Source organism: Lagopus muta, chromosome 24 (assembly GCF_023343835.1).
Source record: "Lagopus muta isolate bLagMut1 chromosome 24, bLagMut1 primary, whole genome shotgun sequence".
In the NCBI taxonomy this organism is placed as follows: Eukaryota; Metazoa; Chordata; class Aves; order Galliformes; family Phasianidae; genus Lagopus; species Lagopus muta.
This window is the reverse complement of record NC_064456.1, coordinates 771,143-791,054: the sequence shown is the minus strand read 5'-3', so window position 1 is coordinate 791,054 and position 19,912 is coordinate 771,143. Positions and strand designations below refer to the sequence as shown.

The following is a 19,912-nucleotide window of genomic DNA, read 5'->3' as shown; positions in this document are numbered from 1 at the left end:
CCCTAACATTCAATCTCAACTTCCCATCCAAAGGGACCAGAATGCACTCAAAATGGGGGTCCGTGAACCTTATGGGGTTCAGCAGGACCAAGTGCAGAGTGTTACAGCTGAGCCAGGGCAATCCCAGATATGTGTACAGACCGGGAGAACTCCTTGAGAGCAGCCCTGCACAGAAGGACCGGGGGTCCTGAGGGACAGAAGGCTGCAGGTGAGCCAGCACTGCGATCTTGCAGCCAACTGCAGCCTGGGCTGCATCAAAAGAGGGGTGGTAGTGAGCAGGAGCAGATTGCCCCCCTCTGCTCTGCCCTTGTGAGGCCCCATCTGCAGAGCCAAGTCCAGATCTGAGGCCCTCAGCTCAGGAAAGATTGTGGAGCTTTGAATTTGAGGAGCTGGGAATTCGCTCTATCAAATCGTGTTATTGTGTTCTTTGTATCTATTGTGGTTTCCCTGGAAACAAATAGGAGGCATTACTTATAGAGCAACCCACACGTCACCTGTCCCTTGAGAAAAAAGGCTGATCCCTTCTCACTGCAGCTCCCTGCGGTGGTTGCAGAGCGATGGGTTCTCCCTGCCTCACACAGGGAGCCACGTCACTGAGCAGAGCATCCCCAGCTGCCACCACGCAGGTTGACCCGAGCACCAGGTGGTCCTGATGGCCACGGATCTCCCTCCAGGCTCTCTGAGTTCCTGCTGAGGGCTGAAGCTTTACCCCAGCTCTGATGCAGCCATAGGGACGTGCGTCCTGCCCCGTGGGGCAGGGAAATGAGATGACTCATAGGAAGTGTGCAATGCTCAGCACTCTGGTGCTGCAGATGGCTGCAGACCTGGACAGAGCCACCCCCTCCTGCTGAGTTCCCAGAGATGTGCAGCAGGGCTGTCGGGTTCTGGAGGCTCACATCTCCCCGCTTCCTTCCTCCAAAGATGGAACGGATGAATGAAAAGCTGAGTGACATCTTCAGAAAAGGGCCCAGCATCGTGAAATTTGGGCTCCGCTGCTGCAAATCTCGGCTCTGCTCTTTGCTCCAGGGCTGTTCGCTGCAGGGCTGGAGGAGTGCGCAGGGGTCAGCATCCCTGGGGGCGTTCGGAGCCGCGGAAGTGGCGCTGAGGGATGTGGGCGGTGCGGGAGGACGGGCTGGGGTTGGGCTTGGGGAACTCGAAGGTCTTTCCCAACCTTAACGATCCTAAGGTTCTCTGCCTTGCTGTCCTCGAGGGGAAGGGCTTTGGCCGGCCGGTCCCTTCCATTGAGGGAGCCCTTTAGCGGCCGAGGATGGAGGCGAAGCCGTCCCGCAGCTCGGGAGGTGCCGTGGGTCCCCGCGCCATCTGCTGTCGGGTCGGCGCTGCGATGCTTCGCACCACGGGGTGGGGAAGGCTGCGGTGAAAGGCGAGAGGCACAAATCCGGGCTGTGCCAGAAAGCTTTGTTTGTTTCATAAATAAAGCACTTATTTATCGTGGAGCAGTCAAAGTTCAGGAGAAACTGAAAGGAACGAAAACAGTACTTAAAGATAGCGGCAGCTGGAGGCACACGATGCGGATTTTGTTCTGGATGTGGGAGATGAATGAATGGTGTGTGCTCAAACTGATCATCTTGGGAGCAGACCTGCAATAAGAACTTTTTGTTCAAAAGCTTCGTGCTCAAGGACCAGAGCTGGGCTAAATTCGAAAGAGCATCATAGGAAAACAGACAGGGATGTGGTCAGCAGTGTGAGGGACCCCGGGGTGTCAGAAAGATGGGAAGATGGCAGCAGTGTCACAAGCACAGACAGCAGCCCCTTCTTGCAGAGGAGTTCATTCTGCTGAGGATAAATTCCACTACGGAGTCCAACCTGCACACCCAGCTGTGGTTGCTGCAGGGTTTGCACACAGTGCCCATCATAGTGGACGTTGCCAGGAAGGCGCTGTGCTGATTTAGAGGCAGCCGGAGCAGATCCCACAGCTTGGGGAGATGTGAGAATCTGTGCATGAGCAAAGCGGCATCCCAGAATTAACGGCACACATGCCAGAAGTTTGGGGAGCACTGTTTGCATGGATTACTGCCAGTTCTCATGAGCGGTGCCTCTCGGTCTTGTTAGCACTCTGAAGCTCGTTCAGACAGCCAGGAATCCTGGATGTAGAAATCTCTGCAAAGATACTTGGCCAAAATTCCTGAGAGGAAAACCAAAGTCTTGAACACATCGACATCCAATGGCTTTTTGCAGGCGGTTTCCATAGGAGCACTGTGTGCTGCTCCCAGGAGTGCAGGGCAGCCCGCAGCTCCATGGCTGCACTGCACAGCTCACGGGGGCATTAAGTCCATGAGCTGCACCATCGGTGCACAGCAGTGCAGCTCCAGGCCTGGTCCAGCGTGGCTTCAGCTCATCACCGCGACTGCGGATCTCAGCGTCCCTTCCCAGCCTGAAAGATCCGCTGGGATCCGCCTTCAAGACGCGACGGAACGGCACCGGGAAAGCGCCGTGCAGCGCTGCGCCACCAGGGGGCGCCCGAGGACGGCACAGCGCCGCCAAAGCCGAACCGCGGCTGGGGCTCGACGCGCCGCGCTGCATTGCATTGCATTGCTTTGCGCCGCATTACATTGCTTTGAGTTGCATTGCTTTGCGCTGCACGGCACGGTGCTGCACGGGGCGGGCAGAGCCTCGCTGTCCCCTCGGAGCGGTCCGTGCGTTTAACGATGGGGAAAACCGGGCACTGCATCTCCGGGCACACCGCACCGCCTGGCACGGGCGGGGCCTGGCAGGTGCCGCTCGCTCAGCGCGGAGATGGGGAAGGCGCGGAGCCGCCGCTCCTCCTCATCCCCGCCTTCCCCTCGGCCTTCTGAGCCGCGGCCCCCGCGGGCGGCGCTGCCGGCGGGGCGCGGCGATGGCGGCCGGCCCCGCCGGGCGGGAAGGCGGGCGGGGGGCGGGGACGGGTGCGGCGCGCGGGGGATGCCGGGAGTCGTAGTCCGGCGCGCGCCCAGGTGCGGCCGCGCGCGGGGGCTGCCGGGAGCCGCGCGGTGGCGCGGGGCAGGTGCGGCGCCCCCCGCGGGAACTACAAGTCCCGGGATGCCGCGGGGCGCGGGCGCTCGGGGCGCGGCGGCGGCGGCGGCGGCGTAGCGGCGAAGATGGCGGCGGGGGCGCCGCGCCCCGCTCCGGGCTGAGGCTCCGCGCCGCTCCCTGCGCCTCAGTGCGGCGGCGGCGATGTCGGAGCCGGAGCACCTGGGCGGGAAGCGGGCCGAGTCGGCGCGGCTGCGGCGGGCCGAGCAGCTGCGGCGCTGGAAGGGCTCCCTGACCGAGCAGGAGCCGGTGGCGGCGGGGGGCGGCCGAGGGCGGCACCGAGGGGCCGGGGGATCCCGCGTCCGGTTCGAGGAGGGCGCCGTGTTCCTGGCCGCCTGCTCCAGCGGGGACACCGAGGAGGTGAAGCGGCTGCTGGGCCGCGGCGCCCGCGTCGACACCACCAACGTGGATGGGCTGACGGCGCTGCACCAGGTGCGGGCGGGACCGGACGGGTCGGTGGGATCGGGTCGGGTCGGACGGGACGCGCGGCGCCGCGGGCTGTTTGTAAACAGAGCGGTGTCGGAACCGCGCGGAGCGGCGGTGCGGGGCGGGACGGAGCGCCGTGATGAGAGCGGAGCCGGGATGTGCGGGAGCCGCGGCGGTATCACAGCGCTGCCCTGCGAGCCGCGAACGGCCCCGTGCAGGGCTGTGCTGAGGGCAGGCGGTGCCGCACCGAGCCGCCGGGCTCCCGTTGGGACGCGCGGATTTTGCTCGGGACCCCGCGGCTGCAGAACGGCGAAGCCTGCAGGGAAACCTGCGCTGGGTTTTGCTCGCACGGCGCTGCGCGGTACTGAGGGCTGCCCCTCGGTGCCGGGAAACCGCGGCCGGTTCGGAACCAATAGCAGGGTTGGTGAAATTGTGGCTGTAGAACGGCTTTGCTGTTCGTTTCCAACCCTGCTGTGGCTGCGCTGCGCCCACCCGGCCTCGAACGCCTCCACAAATGGGGGCAGCCCGTTGGAATCCCATCCCACAGCACTGCGTCTGACAGCGGGATCGACCTGCCGGCACGCCGGGCAGGAGGAGGGCTTGGTGAGCTGGGGGTGTCGTGGGCTGAGTGTAGCCATGGGATGGGGAGAGCACAGCCTGGGAATAACACCTGTAATAACATCGTTGTAGGCACCGGTGCTTTAATAGCACAAATAACCACCCAACCCGGTTACTGCTCTCTTTTTTGCTTGTTTGGCATCAAACTGAAGCACTGGGACGTCAAAAAGCTCCATTCACAAGCTCACCTGCTTGTGGCTGTCACTGTGCTGGGCAGAGGTCTTCATACTCTTCTTGAGCTCCAAAAATAGGCAAATGGCACGGAGCTCACAGTCTGCTCTTCAGTAGTTTGTTGTCATGTAATTAAGCAAACTACAGATGTCAGAGTCAGTAATGGGAGGTGATTGGAACAGGGAGAAGACTGAAGCTAAGGTGGGGTCGTGCGGTGGACCTGGGAGCCCCTGGGGGGGTTTTGCTGCCGGAGCTGTGGTGGATCTGCCCAGAAATGTCAGCACATCCCTGCTGTGCAGCCCAGCCAGGAGTGCATCATGGGGTGCGTTGGATCCGTCAGACATTGATCAATGGGCAATTATTGCTGCAAGGTCACGTTTCTTGAGTGTGTGGCAAGCAGTCATCACCAGGCAGACCACAAATACAGCTCTGTACATGGGAAGAATTTGTGTCTTAGCAGCCATCAGGTGATGGCAGCACCTGGGCCCTGGTGCTCTGCAGAGCCTTCAGGTGAATGAGATGTTGAGCAGATGCTCACCCCCAGAGATGGGCTCTTACCTCTGAAACCTCTCAGGAAGGAAGTTGGTTTTCTCTGTCTCATATCAACTTTGTTCCCTTGTCTCACTGAAGTTTTCTCGTGTGTGTTGTAGCAGTACTGAAGCAATGTGTGGCTGAAGAGAGGTTTTGTGCACCCAAAAGGGACGGGATGTGTTTGGTGACAGGTTCTGCATGTATCTTCATGCTGTAAGCTTGTGTTGGATGAAACTGTTTGCTGTCACTTTGTTATCTCCGATCAGGTCTGAAATACCTTTGGTCCCATGTTATGGGGAATTCTGCTATTATGGGAAAGCGTTAGCTGAGGTGATTTGACTAGCGGACTGCATGGGAGGATTTTCTTAATACCTCCTCTGAGCATTATGTAGAGTGGAGCAGATGATGGTGAGCATTGACTTGGGTTTAATATTGGTAAAACCAAGCAGCCACGCAGGGAGCAGAGAGGTGCAGCTACCAGAAAGAGTTTGCTTTGCAAAAAGGGTGGGTAATCTTTTTTTTTTTTTTCCTTTGTTTAAAGAACTTAGTGAGGCTTGCTCTGTACCAGTGCATGTCTGTGTAGGTAATGGAAGGCTTAATGAAGTCAATTGTCTTAATTTGTCAGACTCAGCATCTGCTTCTGTTAAACAGGAGGCTGATCTTACGGATGGGAAGTCATCTCCCAACATTGTAGGCAGTGCTGTTCTGTCTTTAAGGGCTCTTTCAGGGAGGATGACAACATAAAAGATTGTTTATCCTTTGTCTGCCCTTTGATGATGTACCGGTTGTTTTCCTCTTGTGTTTTCCAAGGAGAACTGAACTGCTGATGAATCTGCTCCCAGGGCTGTCATTTGCAGTCCCATTGAAGCAGTCTGGCTCTTCTGATGGCTTTGCAGGACAATGCACAGCCGTTCAGAAGCTGCTCTGTTAGAAGCTGGGTACTTTGCCTCAGCCAAGTGATTCTGGAGCCTCACTGGCAGTCCCAAATTAACCGAGTCCTGTTCCTGAGTCAGGGCTGTAAAACTGAGCGCGTCTGGTTGCTTTGCAGAGCTCACCAAAGCAGTGCCCATGTCAGCGGAAGGCGGCCAGTTGTTGATTGCTGTTAAGCAAATTTGGCCTTTTATTTGCTTTCAGACACAGGGTGTGTAGGCCGGGGGAAGCGAAAGGTAACGCGGTTGCTGACCAAAAAGTCCAGAGGTGGGCTGTGGGCTGCTGGCTGTCCAGCTGGGACGGTCCGTGGAGCAGAGGTTTGCTTGTTGCTCTGTAGGAGCTGCAGGGAGGCTGAAGCAGAGTGGGTTTCTCTGCAGGATAACAAGGATGGAGCCAGCATTGCTGCCAGAAGGGCAGTGGCTGCTCACGCAGATCCAGCAGGTCCTGGGAGGAGTTGGTCACCAAAAGGCAAAAGCCAGCTCGTGCCTTGGAGAGAGCAGTTGTAGCACTGTGCATTGAGTGAGAACTCTCCATCACAGAACGAGCGAGGCTGGCAAAGACCTTCCTGGTGTTACAGAGCTGTGTTTGGGGCACCACAGCTGTTTTTTCAGGTAATTCAGCTCCAGGTCTCTTAATGGAGGGCAGTGGTGCCGTACATCAGGCTGTGTTTTTTAGAACTGGGTGGCTGCATTGTCTATAAATACATTAATCCTTAGAAGAGAAGGTTATCTGGGGACAGCCAGACCTTTTCCACTGCGCTCTGCAGAGTTTCTTTCCAAATACGTGCTTCTGTTAATGAAAGTAGAAGTTGCAGCCTGTGCTGTACTTAATATTGCTCATCAATCTGAAATCTGATGCTGTCAGCAGTTGGGTTTATCAATAGGGTAACTGCAGTGCTTTACTTCAGCCTTCCCTCATAGATGGGGTACAACAATGTCCTCTGCCTGACGTGAGGAAGCTCAGATGCTGACATACAGCACAAACGTGGTGGGCAAACCTGGTTCCAATCCGAAGTGCAGCTTCACCAACCTAATGCATTTACTCTCCTGCTTTACTCAGTTCCACTTCTGGCTTCATGCTTTGTCCCCATGGGTTCATTCAGCTGTCTGTCCTTTGTGTCTCTGTTTCAAAACAGTCTCCTCAGTGGGCACAATTAACTCCAGACTAAACAAACTAACCTTGAAGTGAAATGAGTCGGAGCTGCTGCTCTCTGCAGCGCTCAGGGAAAGCCTTTATTTTGTTTCGGGGCCGTTCCTCTCTAAGGCTTCTGCAAACCGAAGCCATCAGCAGCAGGATTCAGCTGCTGGGTGCTGGGAGGAGGCAGTGCTTTAGTAAGTAGGTGGGTATTTCTGGTGGGAAATGTGCATCTTCATCGTTTCCTTCCTCAGCCTCTATTTGCCCATCTAGAGATCAGGTTGTTGAGCTCTGATCCTTCCACAAGCAGTGAACAAGTGAGCTGGCAGAGGGTTCAGCTGCAGTTTCCTATGTGGCAGCAGGCAGAAGGGATGTGCCTGGTCCTTTGGAGCTGTGCAGGGGCAGCTCCTCGTGTCCACAGCACTGCTGGGCCGTGCAGAGCTCCGCTCCTGTGAGAGGCAAAGGGACCTGGGGGGGAGCTGGTTGTATGCAGGAGGTGCCAGAAGCTTTCTGACTTTGACAAATGCGATTCTTGAGCCTGCATTAGAGATGGAGACACGTCGTTAATGCTGCATGCTTGTCTGAATCAACATTGTTTGATAAGGTTGAGAGCTGCCTCAGCAAAAACACGGGAATGGGCCATGAATGCAGGGCCTGGAAAGGGCTGCTGCCCCAGGCTCGTGTCTTGCAGCTGATGTTAACGTGGCTGAATCCCACTGAAATGCTAAGGATGGTGTTTATGCGCAGCACTGCGCTGTAGCTGGGCAGCATCCTGGTATTAGCATTGTGATTTCTATCACCTCTTGCATATTTGAACGGTGAGCGTTAGGGGCTGGGAGCTGCTTCTGCTGCCAACAGGTACGGACACTTTGAATTGAGATGAGGTGCTATGGGACTCGTGAGACATCTTAACTGCAACGTGTTGTAATATATTGAGATAATAACTGGCTAATATTAAAATATCAGGCTGTGGGGCTGGTGTGCTGCCTCTCAAACGAGGATGATTATTACCATAAGTCAGAAAGATGTGCCAGGCTGTGTGTATTAGAGCAGTATTTTTAAGCTGGCTGGGAGAGGGGAATGCTGCGTTGAGTGGCCATATAAATACAGGGCAGGGGGCTTTAAATGCTTGGAGGTATCTGCTGTGCTTGTTAACAAGTGGTGTTTCTGCACAGGGCTGGGATGGAGAAACCCCTGCTGTGCTGGGGAGCTGCAGCCCCATGCACACACTGCAGGCTCTGCTCCGTGAGCGATCTGGCTGACCCCCTGCTGGCTGCACGGCCTGAGCGAGGTGAAGGTGCCCGGAAAAATCCCAGGGTCTGAGTCTGCAGTTTATTTTCAGCTGTCCCGAGGGGAGGTGCAACAGCTGTCCCTGCCGTCTCCTTTTTGGGCTGCAGCAAACTGATCTGTGGTGCTCGGAGATGGGAGCTGTGTGCTGAGTGGGGGTGGTTCGGTGGGCTTTGACGTGGGCTCCCCTCAGCACAAATGATGCAGAAGAGCTTTGCGGCTCGCGGGGCCCCGTCTTGTTTTCTGTCGCCTTGCTGGGTGCCAGGTGAGCGCATCTGATCCCCGTGCTGCTTCTGCTGCCTTCTCAAGCTGCTGGAAACGGGGACGTCAGAATCCTGGATTCAGACACCCACGCAGCTCCTCGTGACAGCATTAATTATCATGTACAGTAGTTAAAAGCGAGCAGTGTTTGGGAAAATACACCTAACTGCACTCTTGTTAAATTTCTTTGGAAGACCCGTCTCCTTGCAGATCAAATACGGTCCTTTTTCATCTGAAGAACAATCCTTCCTGAAGGATAAATGGTGTGGTTTCTTTCTTGGTGGTTTTCTGTTGGCTTTTATTTTTTGGCACTCTGTTTTTTCTTGGAAGCTGCTCTCCTGTAACTGAGCAAACCAGGGCAGCCTTTGCTTGTCGGTCTCCCTAGGAATGTTTCCATGCTACGACAAGCTGACCTTGCAGAGGGACACCAACAATTTCAGCATTGCTTTTCCAGCATTCAGCCTTGCTCATAAATCCTTGTGAGATGTACAGAATGCGGGTGAGCACCTGCCAGTGGCCTTTTATGTGTCACTGCCTTTTCAGGATAGAGCTCAAGCTGGCCCCTCTCTGCCGCTCAGTGCTGGAGCATTGATTTGCCACAGTGGTTGCTCACCATCCATTTCTGGAATCCATCTGAAGCCACCTCCTATTTATAATGTGTCATTCCTTGCTGTCTTAGACAGTTAACGGTATTTTGTTACAAAGCTTCCTGCTTTCTGCATCTGAAAGTGTGTGATGGCAGCAACCCATGGACAAGGGGCTGCCATGCTGTGTGAGCGCAGTGCTGGTGCAGTGAGGCAGGACAGTGCAGCACATCTGCTGTGTGGCCTCTGCCCATCTAACCTGGGTTGTGTCTGCTTAGCTGGGGCTGGTAAATGCAATGCCACGACCAAGGGATGCCAGGCAGTTGGAGCTGGTGGGGGCCGACTGCTTTGTTGGCTGGCTGGATGCATTCTGCAGTACTGCTGCAGCTGTTCTGAGGTCAAAGAGTGACGCAGGTGGATCTTCTTCCAGGATCTGAGTTTGTATGAGCATCAGCTTTATCCAGTACTGTTATCAGTGATGGGTTTTGAGTGGCAGATTGATACTTGGCACAAGGTGTGTTAATAGGGACTTCTTCCCTGGGAAATTGCTGGGGAAGCTGAACTCTGACCCGGCAGGTTGTGTGTGATGGGGCTGCTTTTAATTGCTTGGGTACAGATGGGGCTGTGCTCCAGGTCCTGCCACTGCCAACAGAAATCCTGGGGTTCTGGAGGGCTGAACGTTCAACTCTTTGTGTCTAAACGACCCTTTTGCTGTCCTGTTTGCTCTCTGGTGTTTGTAAGTAGGGCGATGCTCCAGTGTAGGCAGTGCCCTATGTGGATAGCAGCCTGCTTTGAGCAAGTTGGCTGCACAGCACAGCCCCAGCTGCCCAGGCAGGGCTGCACTCTGAGCCCCACAGCTCACTGCCAACATCACAGCCTTGTGGGGAGCTGGATTTCTTTGATTTGTGTTCTAAAGTGATGTGACCACACCAGCAGAAGTCCCTGCGAGCTCCAATCCTGTGCTGGGGTCTTTAGGTGAGCTTTCCAAATGGTGCTCACACTGTGGGTGTTATCCACGTGTTGCATCCTTGCAAAGATTTCTGATACCAAAAATGATTACTCTGGGAAAGGTGCTTTCAGCACAGCTGGGCAGCACATGCCCAATGCTGTGTTACACATATCAGCACGTCTGCATTTTCTGATAGAGCTGGGTTTTAAGCAGCCTGCAGCAATCATCTCAAGCAGGCTTATGGATACTGAACTTAAATAGCTCTGTCTAGAGAGGGTTAGCAAGTGCTGCTGGCCTTCTTCCAGTGGAGCTGGTACGTGGCTTAAGCCTTTAAAGCCGGTTTTATCACTTGATGTGTGCTTTCGGTTCTTGTCTTGCTTTGGGCTTCATTGTTGTTCTTTGGAAGCAGTTGAGCTCCATGCTGCTCCGGGGCAGCTGTGCTGCCTGCTGATGCCCTCCTCAGCTGCCTTAGCTTGTGGGGCACCCGCTCTCCATGCACAAGCCTCAAAAGGTAAAAGTTGTGCTCGTAACTGTTGTTTCACTGATGCTGGATAAGCAGAAAGTCCATGCTGTGGTTCAGAGCCTCTTCTGATGGCTTACCCGAGCAGTTGCTGTGCCTGCTGCTCACCCTGCTGCTCTGCATCCCTGGGAGCTGGGCAGGTCTTTTTCTGCAGCCAGCACAGGGATGCTGCTGCTCACCAACCAGCTGCACTTCGTGTGGCTGCTCCCCTTCCAAGCCCAACGTTTGGACTGTTCTGTCAGCCAGATCTTGCCAGTTTGCCTGTAACAGACACCTCCAGAAACCATAGCAAAGCTGCACTGTGCCCACTGTCCCATTGTACGTGAGGGGAGCAGCTCTGTGTGCTGGGGAGCTGGGCCAAGCAGGAACTGGCAAATGAACCTTCTGCTAAGAAAAACTGAAGGACATCGGAATCTTAAAAGGCCAAGTGTCTTCTCAAATGTTAAAGCTTTAAAATTAAAACTGGGTGATTTTTAAACAGCCAAATATTATTGTGTTGTGCAAGCCATGAGCAATAACGCTCTGTATTTAGTGGGGATGCTATTGAATTTGTGGGTGGTTTGCTGCAGCAGCACCAAGATCATGTTTCTTAGTGTCCTCTAAGCTGTAAAGATGAATGTGTATGGGATATTACCTTGGTAATGCTTGATTTTTGGACCCTTTTTCTGTTCCTAACTTACTGTATCCTGAACGAATGCGCCCAGCTGAGCACAGGATGGAAGTATTCTTGCAAAGGATGCATTTCAGCTTTGCAGTTTGCAGTGGCTTTTCTTGTCTGCCTTGGCTGGCTGACAAACAGAGTGTGACCTTCGTGGCTCTGAATGGTTTGTCTTCTAAATTGATATCACTTGAGTTATTCTGAACAAGCATTCCCTCACGCCGAAAAAGATAAGTGGAACATTTGTCTGCCTCTTGTTGGGAGACTTCAGGGCCGCGCCAGCCTGTGTGCCAGCAGAGCCAAGGTTTAAACTTCAGAGCATATTGCACGAGTTATTTTTGATCCCCGTTAATAGCGACTATAGAAAGAGCCCAGTGCTTATGGCCAAATATTGTCTTATGGCTATTTCAGGTTTTGGCTTCTCTTCCATCTCCGACTCCATCGATAGAGAAATTCCATTCGTTTCCATTTAGTTTAGGTGCTCTTAATCTTTAAGAACATTTTTCAGTGTTGCAGAAAGCGACCGAGGAACAAAGAATCGATTGTGGCCATTGGCAGCGGTTCCACGTGCTGGCATTCCAGCCAGCTTCCTGCACACTGTGCTGCTGCCTGAGCAGCCGAGGCCTCATCCACACCAAGAGCTGCGCTGGGGAGAATGAGGTGCTCTGATGAGACGAGACTCCAGGGTTGTGTTTCCCATGGCAGTGGTGGGAGCATCGCAGTTCTGAAGCCTTGGGCTGCCACGTGCGTCTCCCCTGGGTGCCTCCCGTTGCTTTGCCTTCCAGGACAGTCCTCCCAATGCTGGAATACTTGCTTATCCTCAGCTGCTACACTAAGGCTAGTTCTAATCATCCTTCCCAACCAGCTTGGTGTCTGTTGTATCTCTTTCAATTGGAGCACGCTGGAATTATTCCGGATGCTGGAAGCACAGTGTGCCATCTGTTTATATAGAGGCCCAGTGATATTTTCTGCTTTTGTTCCTTTCCAGACAATTTCTAACATTTTCTTTGCTTTCTGAGCCTGGAGCTGATGTTTTCCTACAGTTATTTGTTATAATCATAAGAGCTTGTTCCTGGATGGCAGTAATAAGCTCAAAGCCTTTCATTTTGGTGCACGGCTTCATTTCATTAGGTGTATTTTCTTGCCTGTGACTCACTTCACAGTTACCCACATTGAATTTCATCTGTCACTTTCTCAGCAGTCACCCAGCATTGTGAGATTCATCCTTTTCTCCCCTCTCCCGAACGGTTTCAGCAGCCAGCTTTATCACTATTCACCTCATCTTCCGGATCCTTTGTTCATCACATTGGGCAGCACAGAGCTCAGGGCACAAAATCTGCTGTGTATCCTTCAGGGCTGTCCCTGCTGAGCAGATATTTGTAGCCATGCAGGGACCTTCCATCCTCCCCATGCCAGCTGTGTCTCCAGGAGCTGTGCTGAGGGTCTGGTGAGGAGCTGGTTGGTTCGTGTTGCCCTTCGTGCTCATTTCCCTCAAAGCAGCTCCAGTGGGTTTGTATATCTTACAACTCCCCTTTGTAAAAGCCTTGCTGCTCTCTTCCAAAATAGCACGACCACCCGTGTGTTTGTTATCCTGTGTTATGCCATCTGCTAATGGCAGTGCCAGCAGCTTGGTTCCTTGGGCTTCTGATCAGATCTCTCTCTATCCCAGGAGTTTCCTCACTTCCTTATGAGCCCTCCTGTCCATTCCCCAGCCGTGCAGTGAGGCACATCCTGCCCATCCGACCTAGCCAAGCTCAGATGTTGCTGATTCTTCCTGCAACCTCAGCTCCTCCCCAGTGAGCTGCTGCTCTTCCTTCACAGCTGGCACTGAGCTGGGGCTGCTCTGTGGCACCCCAAGTCCTGTTGGTGCTCACTGCTTCCCCTCCTCAGCAGAAATGGGTTCAGCTGCCCGGAGGTGAGGTTGTTTCATGGCTCTGACACAGACCTTGCCCTCTCCTAAATGTTTACCACCTGTATTGTGGCACTCAGTGTGAGGTTTGCCTGCTGCCACGCTCCTGTGGTGCAGCTTGTTGCACAGGTGACACAGTGCAATGAAGGTGGAAGTGGCCATCCTCTAGCTGGACTTCCAGCTGGGTTTGTTTTACTTGAAGGCTGAGTTCACCTGTTGGCCTAGCTACTGCTTGGCTGCTGCTTCTGCAGATAGCTCTGGAGGTGGAGAGCTTGCTTGCCCTGCAGTCCTCCCTTTGCTTTCTTGCTTTACCCTTTTCTGTCTGTGTCCTTTTTTGGCAGCAGGCACTCTGGGGCTGTGTGACACTTGGAAGTCCTGGCGGAGCACTCAGGAGTTGTTCTGGGCTGCTGCTATCTGAACCACGCAGGGCATCTGCATGGCACTGGGGCGGGTGTACGTTTCACTTACGGGAGATGTAAAAGCTTGGATCAGGTCAGATTCTTTGATCACAGAGACCACAGTTCTCGACGGGTCTCTAAGTGTCATTAATGTCACTGGGGAAGCTGATGCCTTGGCTGTGCCCAACTTCTACAGCTCCTGCCTGGCTCTGTTGGAGCACTGTAGGAATGGGGTTGGATGGGTGCAGCACTGCTGCTGATGGAGCACCTCCAGAGCTGAAGAGCAGCTCAGCAGAGCGTTCTCTTGCTAAGTAAACCTATGGCAAACGAACGTCCGTCTTCAGGAGTGAAACTTGTGAGCTTTTTAATTACGACATGTAGTTGTTTCAGTCAGGGATTAAAATTTCCTTAATTTAAGGGCAGGATTTTGTATTTCATGCCTTGATCGGGTGTCAGCGAGTGCGGGCTGAGTGGAGCAGTGACACACTGAGTGGTCAGAACGGCTGAACTGGTGTGACTTGAAATGCTAATGCTGTTCTGCACCAGTAGGAAACTGGCAGCCCCTGCTTTTCAGTGACAGAAAGACTTTATTTTTAGTGCTGGCACTTCATCAAGCACTGGACTCGCTTCAAGCTCTTCTCAGATGGTATGAAGCCTCCAACTGCTGTGGAAATAATGGGTATTAAATAATGCTGGAAGTAGGGAGACGGAGATGGTGAAAAGAGAGTGAGGTGATGATCCAGGTTGGATTTGAAGGAGCGCTGTGAGCATGGTGGTGCTGCAGGAGGGGCAGCAGTGGGAGCGCAGGTGGGAGGCAGCAGGGCTGATCCCAGCAGCTCTGTGCACAGCAGATCACTCACATGGCTGTTGCTGACCTGGCTGGTTTCACCTGAGTGCTGTTCGATGGCGATGCAGGAAGCTGGGCAGGAAGGCTGGCGGTGCTGTGTGCCCTGCCAGGCAGCAGATGGACTGGAGCCATTCAGCTCTGCCCAGCTGTGCTGGGGTGGGCTGGGCAGTGTGTGTGTGTGTGTGTGTGTGTGTGTGTGTGTGTGTGTGGCCCTCTGACCTTCTCTTTCTTTAAAGCATCAGTTCCTGTTGCCTAAAGAAGGCAGTGCTGGAAGCTGCAGCACATGAGGGCTGCCCTGCAGGGAGCAGGTAATGCACCACGCAGCAGCAATGAGCTGCTGTGCTCCCAGCAGTGCCGCTGCACAGCCACAACAAATCCTGCTAATTGCCAAGAATTTTACAGGAGTTCAGCTGAGCCATTGGTAGGCTGGTGAGGTGGATCTTTACCTCCTCTCCAATAACTGTTGTAACCCAGACTGCGTATAAAGGTGGGGAGAGTTTCAAAACGTGGCTTCTGTTCCCAGCAGTTTTCTCCACCCGATGTTTTGTGCTGCTGTTTCATCTTGAAAATGCTGCGCTGGAGAAGTAATTATGCCTTTGCAGCATCCCTCTTCTCCCTTGTGCTCTTCTGGGTTTTTGTTGTGCTAATCGTTGAAGAGATTTGTTGTTAGCTCCTTTTGATGACTGGCATGGATTGTGCCCAGTGCTGCTTCGTGTTGGGTTTTGTTTTCTTTCTAATGGAAAAATCTGACACAATCCATATCTCTTTTCCTGCCTGCATGAAAGGTATGACTCAGCTGCTGCTTAAAAACAAAAAGCAATGCAGCTAATTGATCAGAGGAGAAAATGAATGATACCCTTTCATTTTGTTTCTCTCCCTTTTCCTTACTATTTCAGTGCCAAAGCCACCTCTTTCTGCCAGTTCCAATCCTGTTGGTTCAGAGTGAGCCCTGTGTGAGGGTTTGGAACAGAGACTTGCAAGCTGAGTTCCTGGCCCAGCAGTGCCAGCGTGGGACATGGCAGCAGGTGGTGCAGAGGAGGGGTGGGAGGCACAGAGCTGCTCAGCAGGAGCTGCTTTGGTGCTCCTCAGGCTCACAGCCCATGCAGGCGCTGCTGCAGGATGGGGAATTTTTGGTAGTTGTGACGAAAGCCCCCTGTAGTGCAGAGCTGGGATGGTGAGGCACGGAGGCAAGGTCGTCCCTGGGTGCTGGCAGTTGCTGGTGGTGACAGTTGTGAGGCTATTTCAGGAGTGCTTTTCTCTTTGTTTTCTGTGAGCAGCTCTCTCCGTGTTCCCAGATTTAACCCTGACGCTGCTCAGCTGTCATCGAGCTCGCCTTCCTTCAGGGGCTGCTGCCTGTTTGTGATATATGTTGATATCGTATATTTACTCTTCCTTTGCATTCAGGGGAAGATCGACTCCCTCCAGCTCCGGGCTGGCCTTGTCCCACGTATTTTAGACTTATACCAGGAGAATATAACACAAGTCCTGTCATTAATCTCTTTGATTGTGACCTGTGTGTCGTGACAGCAGGACACAGCAGCCTGCTGTTCCTCCCAGTCTGGTGTGTTAGCAGGCAATGGCTGCTGCCATCTGTGCGTTCCTCTGGTTTGCAGTGGTTCTGACCATTTTCAAAGCTGCTCAGTGGCAGCAGTGCTGGGATGTGGGCTGTCCTCTGCCTCTATCTGCTTACTGAAGGCTGATTTACAGTTTGAAATATGGGTGAAGTAAATCCTGTGCATGGGGAGATGTGGGAACATATGGCTGGGGCAGGTGGGGCCGGCAGTCTGCATTTAAACCTCCTTAAGCTGCTGTGGAGTGGGCTCAGATGGAGTTGGGAGGACATTTGGCCTTGAGTTTCGTGCTTCTCACTGCCTGTGTTTGCTGCAGGAGCACTCGAGCTCTTCGTTTAGCTGGCAGAAAACCTTTAGATTTGCTTTGATGTGATGTGGCTCTGTCTGATATTGTCACAGATAATCCTGCTGGTAACGTTAGGAAGAAGTCTGAACAAAACCCACTTTTGTTGTCCCGTATCTAATGCAGAATCTTTTACAGCTCGGTGGTGGTGTGGCCTCTGCCATCCAAATGAGCCCAGGTTGAGTTTCCAGCATAGAAACATAATTCAGAAGAAGGCTAGAGGTGTGGGCAAGCAAATTGAGCATCTAAACCTCCAAAATGTCAGTGCTGGAGGGGAATGGCTGCAGACACAGTGTGAATATGTGTACATTTGCCTGTGCTGGTCTGACAGCCCAAATGCTCGATGTGATGGCAGCGTGTCTGACCAGGCAGCTTGCACACTGCATTTACTGTGACAAGTGGCATTACCAAGCATGACTTCTATGCAGGAACCATGAGGAGTGTTACCTGAGAAGGTGACACTGTGGGATTATTACATTTTCACTCTTCCATGCAGCAGGGGTTACCAGGATAGCGCTGTGTCACAGGACTGATGTCTTCATAGCAGAGGCACGCGGCACAGAAGCTGAGTCCCTTCTTTTCCCTTTCTCCATCATACCTCCGCCTCAAGGAAATGCAGAAGTTCTCACTTAAATCCTGAACAACGGAGGATGGAGCACCAGAGAATTAAATAGAGCCCAAATTAAAATCACAGGAGTTATTACAGGTTTCCTGGCTGACTTTGATTCCGAGCTCTTGATTACTGCTGCTATTCTATTACATGATTTTATGACAGTGGGTGATGGACTGTTTGTAAACTAAATATTTGCTCAGTGGGGCTGCATTTAGAAATGCAGCGTGCTCTCAGCCAGTTCTGTGCTTGTTAAATGTGCTGGTGGACACAGTGCTGCCAGCCCATGCAGGTAACAGCTGCTGAGGTGCTCAAACTGAGCACTGATGAGAGCTGTTCTGCTTGAAAACCACGGCACTGGGTTGTGTTAATGTACCAGCATGGGCCAAATGCGATGCCCTCAGCTGTCCCTCGTGCCCCCCAGACCCCTGCCCACCTTGGCAGCCCTCCTTTGGATGCTCTCTTTCTGTCCTCCTGACAGCATGGCACCCAAACCTGCACACAGGGCTGGAGCTGAGGCTTCCCCAGCATGGAGCAGGGCAGGCTGTGCTCAATTTGGTGTGTGCCCGGAAAGTGAGCAGGGCTGTGCTGTTTCCAGGCAGTGACACATGTGAGCTGGGCTGCTCCTGCTGTGACCACCTGGGTCTCAGCCCACCCAGCTCCCTTTGCTCCTGGCGTTCCATCTCCCCTGCAGGCATGCCCAGGAGATAGGCAGGCCCAGCCTTGGCAGCTGCTGCATTGCTGATAGCAATCACAAGTCAGACGAGGCTTGTGTGCTCTGCGTGCTCCGAGGAAGGAGCAAAAGCTAACAATGTTATAATAATGAGGTTTCATTCAAGATAACGATCAGATTGTGTCTGGCTGTTGGATCAGCTTTGCCAGGCAGGCGGAGCTTTGCAGAGCTGTTCTGTGACGTTTCCTGGTGGCCCTTTTCATTACTGTGATGTAAACTTCATGCTTTAAAGAAGAATGTGTCGGTGGTGACAAAAAGCCATCAGTGGGTGCTGCTGTTCGTGAAGGGCTTCAGCTGTTACAGGAGGGGGAAGGCAGTGTCAGATCAGCAGATTTTAGAAACTGAGCACTTCCTCCCTATGGAAAAACTGCTCAGTGCTGATCCTGTGCCAGGGCAGAAGGGATGTGTGAGTGGGGAGGGCAGCCTGCCCACCGCTGGGCTTTGGGCTCCATCAGCCAGCACTGAGCAGCTCGTGGCTGATCCTGGGCTCTGGGTGCAGTTTGCACCAAAGTGTGCTAAGGCTGGAATAGGTGAGGGCTGTGCCAGAAGGGATTGGGTCTAATCCACTGCCAAGGAAGGCACTGCAATGGCTGGGGATCAGCAGGGTTGGGGTCTCTGGGTAGAGGGAGGGATAGCCCTGTGCGTTCCCACCCTTATCATCTCCTCGAAGGTGGTGCTGTATCTCTCACAGGTAGAGGACAAGAAGGTCAAGTAGAATTAAAAATGTAAAGGGACAAAACTGCTGTGGTTAACCTTGCTCTTAGCCTCTCTTAGTGTGCCAGCAGCGCTTTGTGCACACGTCACAAAGCTGCTCAGGGTTAGCAGTGCCCAAAATCGAAAGAAAAGAGCCTGTCTGGCTATTTTTTCTCTCTGTAAAGCAAATCCCAGCAGCAAAATGGGAGAAGAGAGTTCCTCGCATCAAACACCTCCCTGCTGAGAAGGCAGCGCTCCTCTTTCCTCACTTTTGGGCTGGGAGGCAGGTGTGTGCTTTGTGCTATTGCTGGCTGGTGTGAGTTATTCCTACCACGTCCCGAGGAACGCCGCAGCAAATAAAAGAGGAGAACTGTGCATAGCGGTGGATCCTCTCAGGTTTCTGAACTTACCACTCTCCTAAATTTAAGGCTGGGGGATTAATAGTACTTAAGGCAGGGCGCATCGGCCGCTTCACTTCCTCTCCGACCTCTTCTCCTTCCTCCGTAACCTCAGGAAACCTGCTTTGCTGAAGCAGAACTTTGCCCTCCGGCTCTAGGGGTGGTGTTTGTTTGCTGGGAGCTTGGGCTCCCTGTGCTGCATGGGCAGATGTGAGCTCTGAGATCCGAGGCTGGAGATTCCTCTTCCTTATGGCCTGGTTTGAGGAGCTGTGACTGCATGTGCAGATATGGGATCTGTGCAAATGTGTGAGTGTTGTTTGGTTGATCCTTAGCACGATACATAGGAGTACATTGCAGCCCCTGGCAGCTGCCTTTCCCCCTGTCCTACCTTGATGATTTATCCCATTATCCCTCCTAGTCCCATAGGAACTGCGCAGGAAAGGCACCAGCAGCAGAGCATGGCCAACAGCAAGTGTAAATTAAAAACATGCATATTTTATTTTGCGTCTAAAGAGACTTTTTAAAGTAATTTTTCTTTTAGTCCAACGTATTGTGGCTTGAAGAAGCAAATGCACTGGGTGGCAGCTGCTTGGGTGGCTTTAATGATAAAGAATGTAAATAGAACTGTCTGTCTGCCCAATAAACGGAGCTCACAGGAGGAAGGAGTCCTTGAGGCTGGACTCAGTCGTACACCCAGGGCAGGCTGTGCTGTGCTGTGCTGTGCTCCTCCCTGGGCAGATCGGCAGAGCACCAAGCATTGGCCTCCCTGCTTCATAGAGCTGCAGCAATGAAGTTCTTTGTTGTTCTTTGGTGGGCAGAAAGAGCTGGGTTCTGCCTGCAGCTGAACACACATGAAACTCCTTTTGCCCCCCAGCCATGCTTGGTGCTCCTTAGCTGAGGCACGTGTGCTTGGGCACGTGTTAAGCTGCCAGCTCATCCCTAAATAGCAGCCTCCTTAAATGCAGCACGGAGCATTGCTGTAGCCAGGAATCTGAGGAAGGAGGAATTCCACCTTACAGAACTGCTGAGACCTGAAAATCCAGCTGGGTTTTCGTCTGGCAACTTCAAAGCTAGCAGGTCTGTGTGCATTCAGGCTCTGCAGTTAATAGAGCAGCTAATAAAGGGTTGTCATTCCCTTCAGGAGAATAAACACTGCTGGATGAAGTTGTGCTTAATATGTGCCATTTTGTGTTCTGATTTTTTTTTTAAATGCAGTCATATCTATAAAATTGTGCTGTTGCTGTAATTGTGTCAGCAAAGGGCTCCATCCAGCATGCAGGTGCTCTGCTTGAAGCTGTGCTTCCCCTGCTCGTC

The 19,912-nt window shown here is 53.1% G+C and overlaps 1 protein-coding gene across 6 annotated transcripts in view; it reads left to right on the top strand.

The window, feature by feature from the left end:
- The first annotated feature begins 3,070 nt into the window (after nucleotides 1-3,070).
- PPP1R12B (protein phosphatase 1 regulatory subunit 12B) overlaps nucleotides 3,071-19,912 on the top strand; it is an 84,391-nt gene continuing 67,549 nt past the window's right edge. For 3 of the 6 annotated variants that reach the window (XM_048926308.1, XM_048926304.1, XM_048926302.1), the window contains exon 1: nucleotides 3,072-3,459. In XM_048926308.1, coding sequence (XP_048782265.1) covers nucleotides 3,172-3,459 — 288 coding nt within the window. In that variant the 5' untranslated portion in view covers nucleotides 3,072-3,171. Of the gene's footprint in view, nucleotides 3,460-19,912 lie in introns of all 6 variants that reach the window. The other 3 variants (XM_048926301.1, XM_048926303.1, XM_048926305.1) reach the window with 2 other exon arrangements.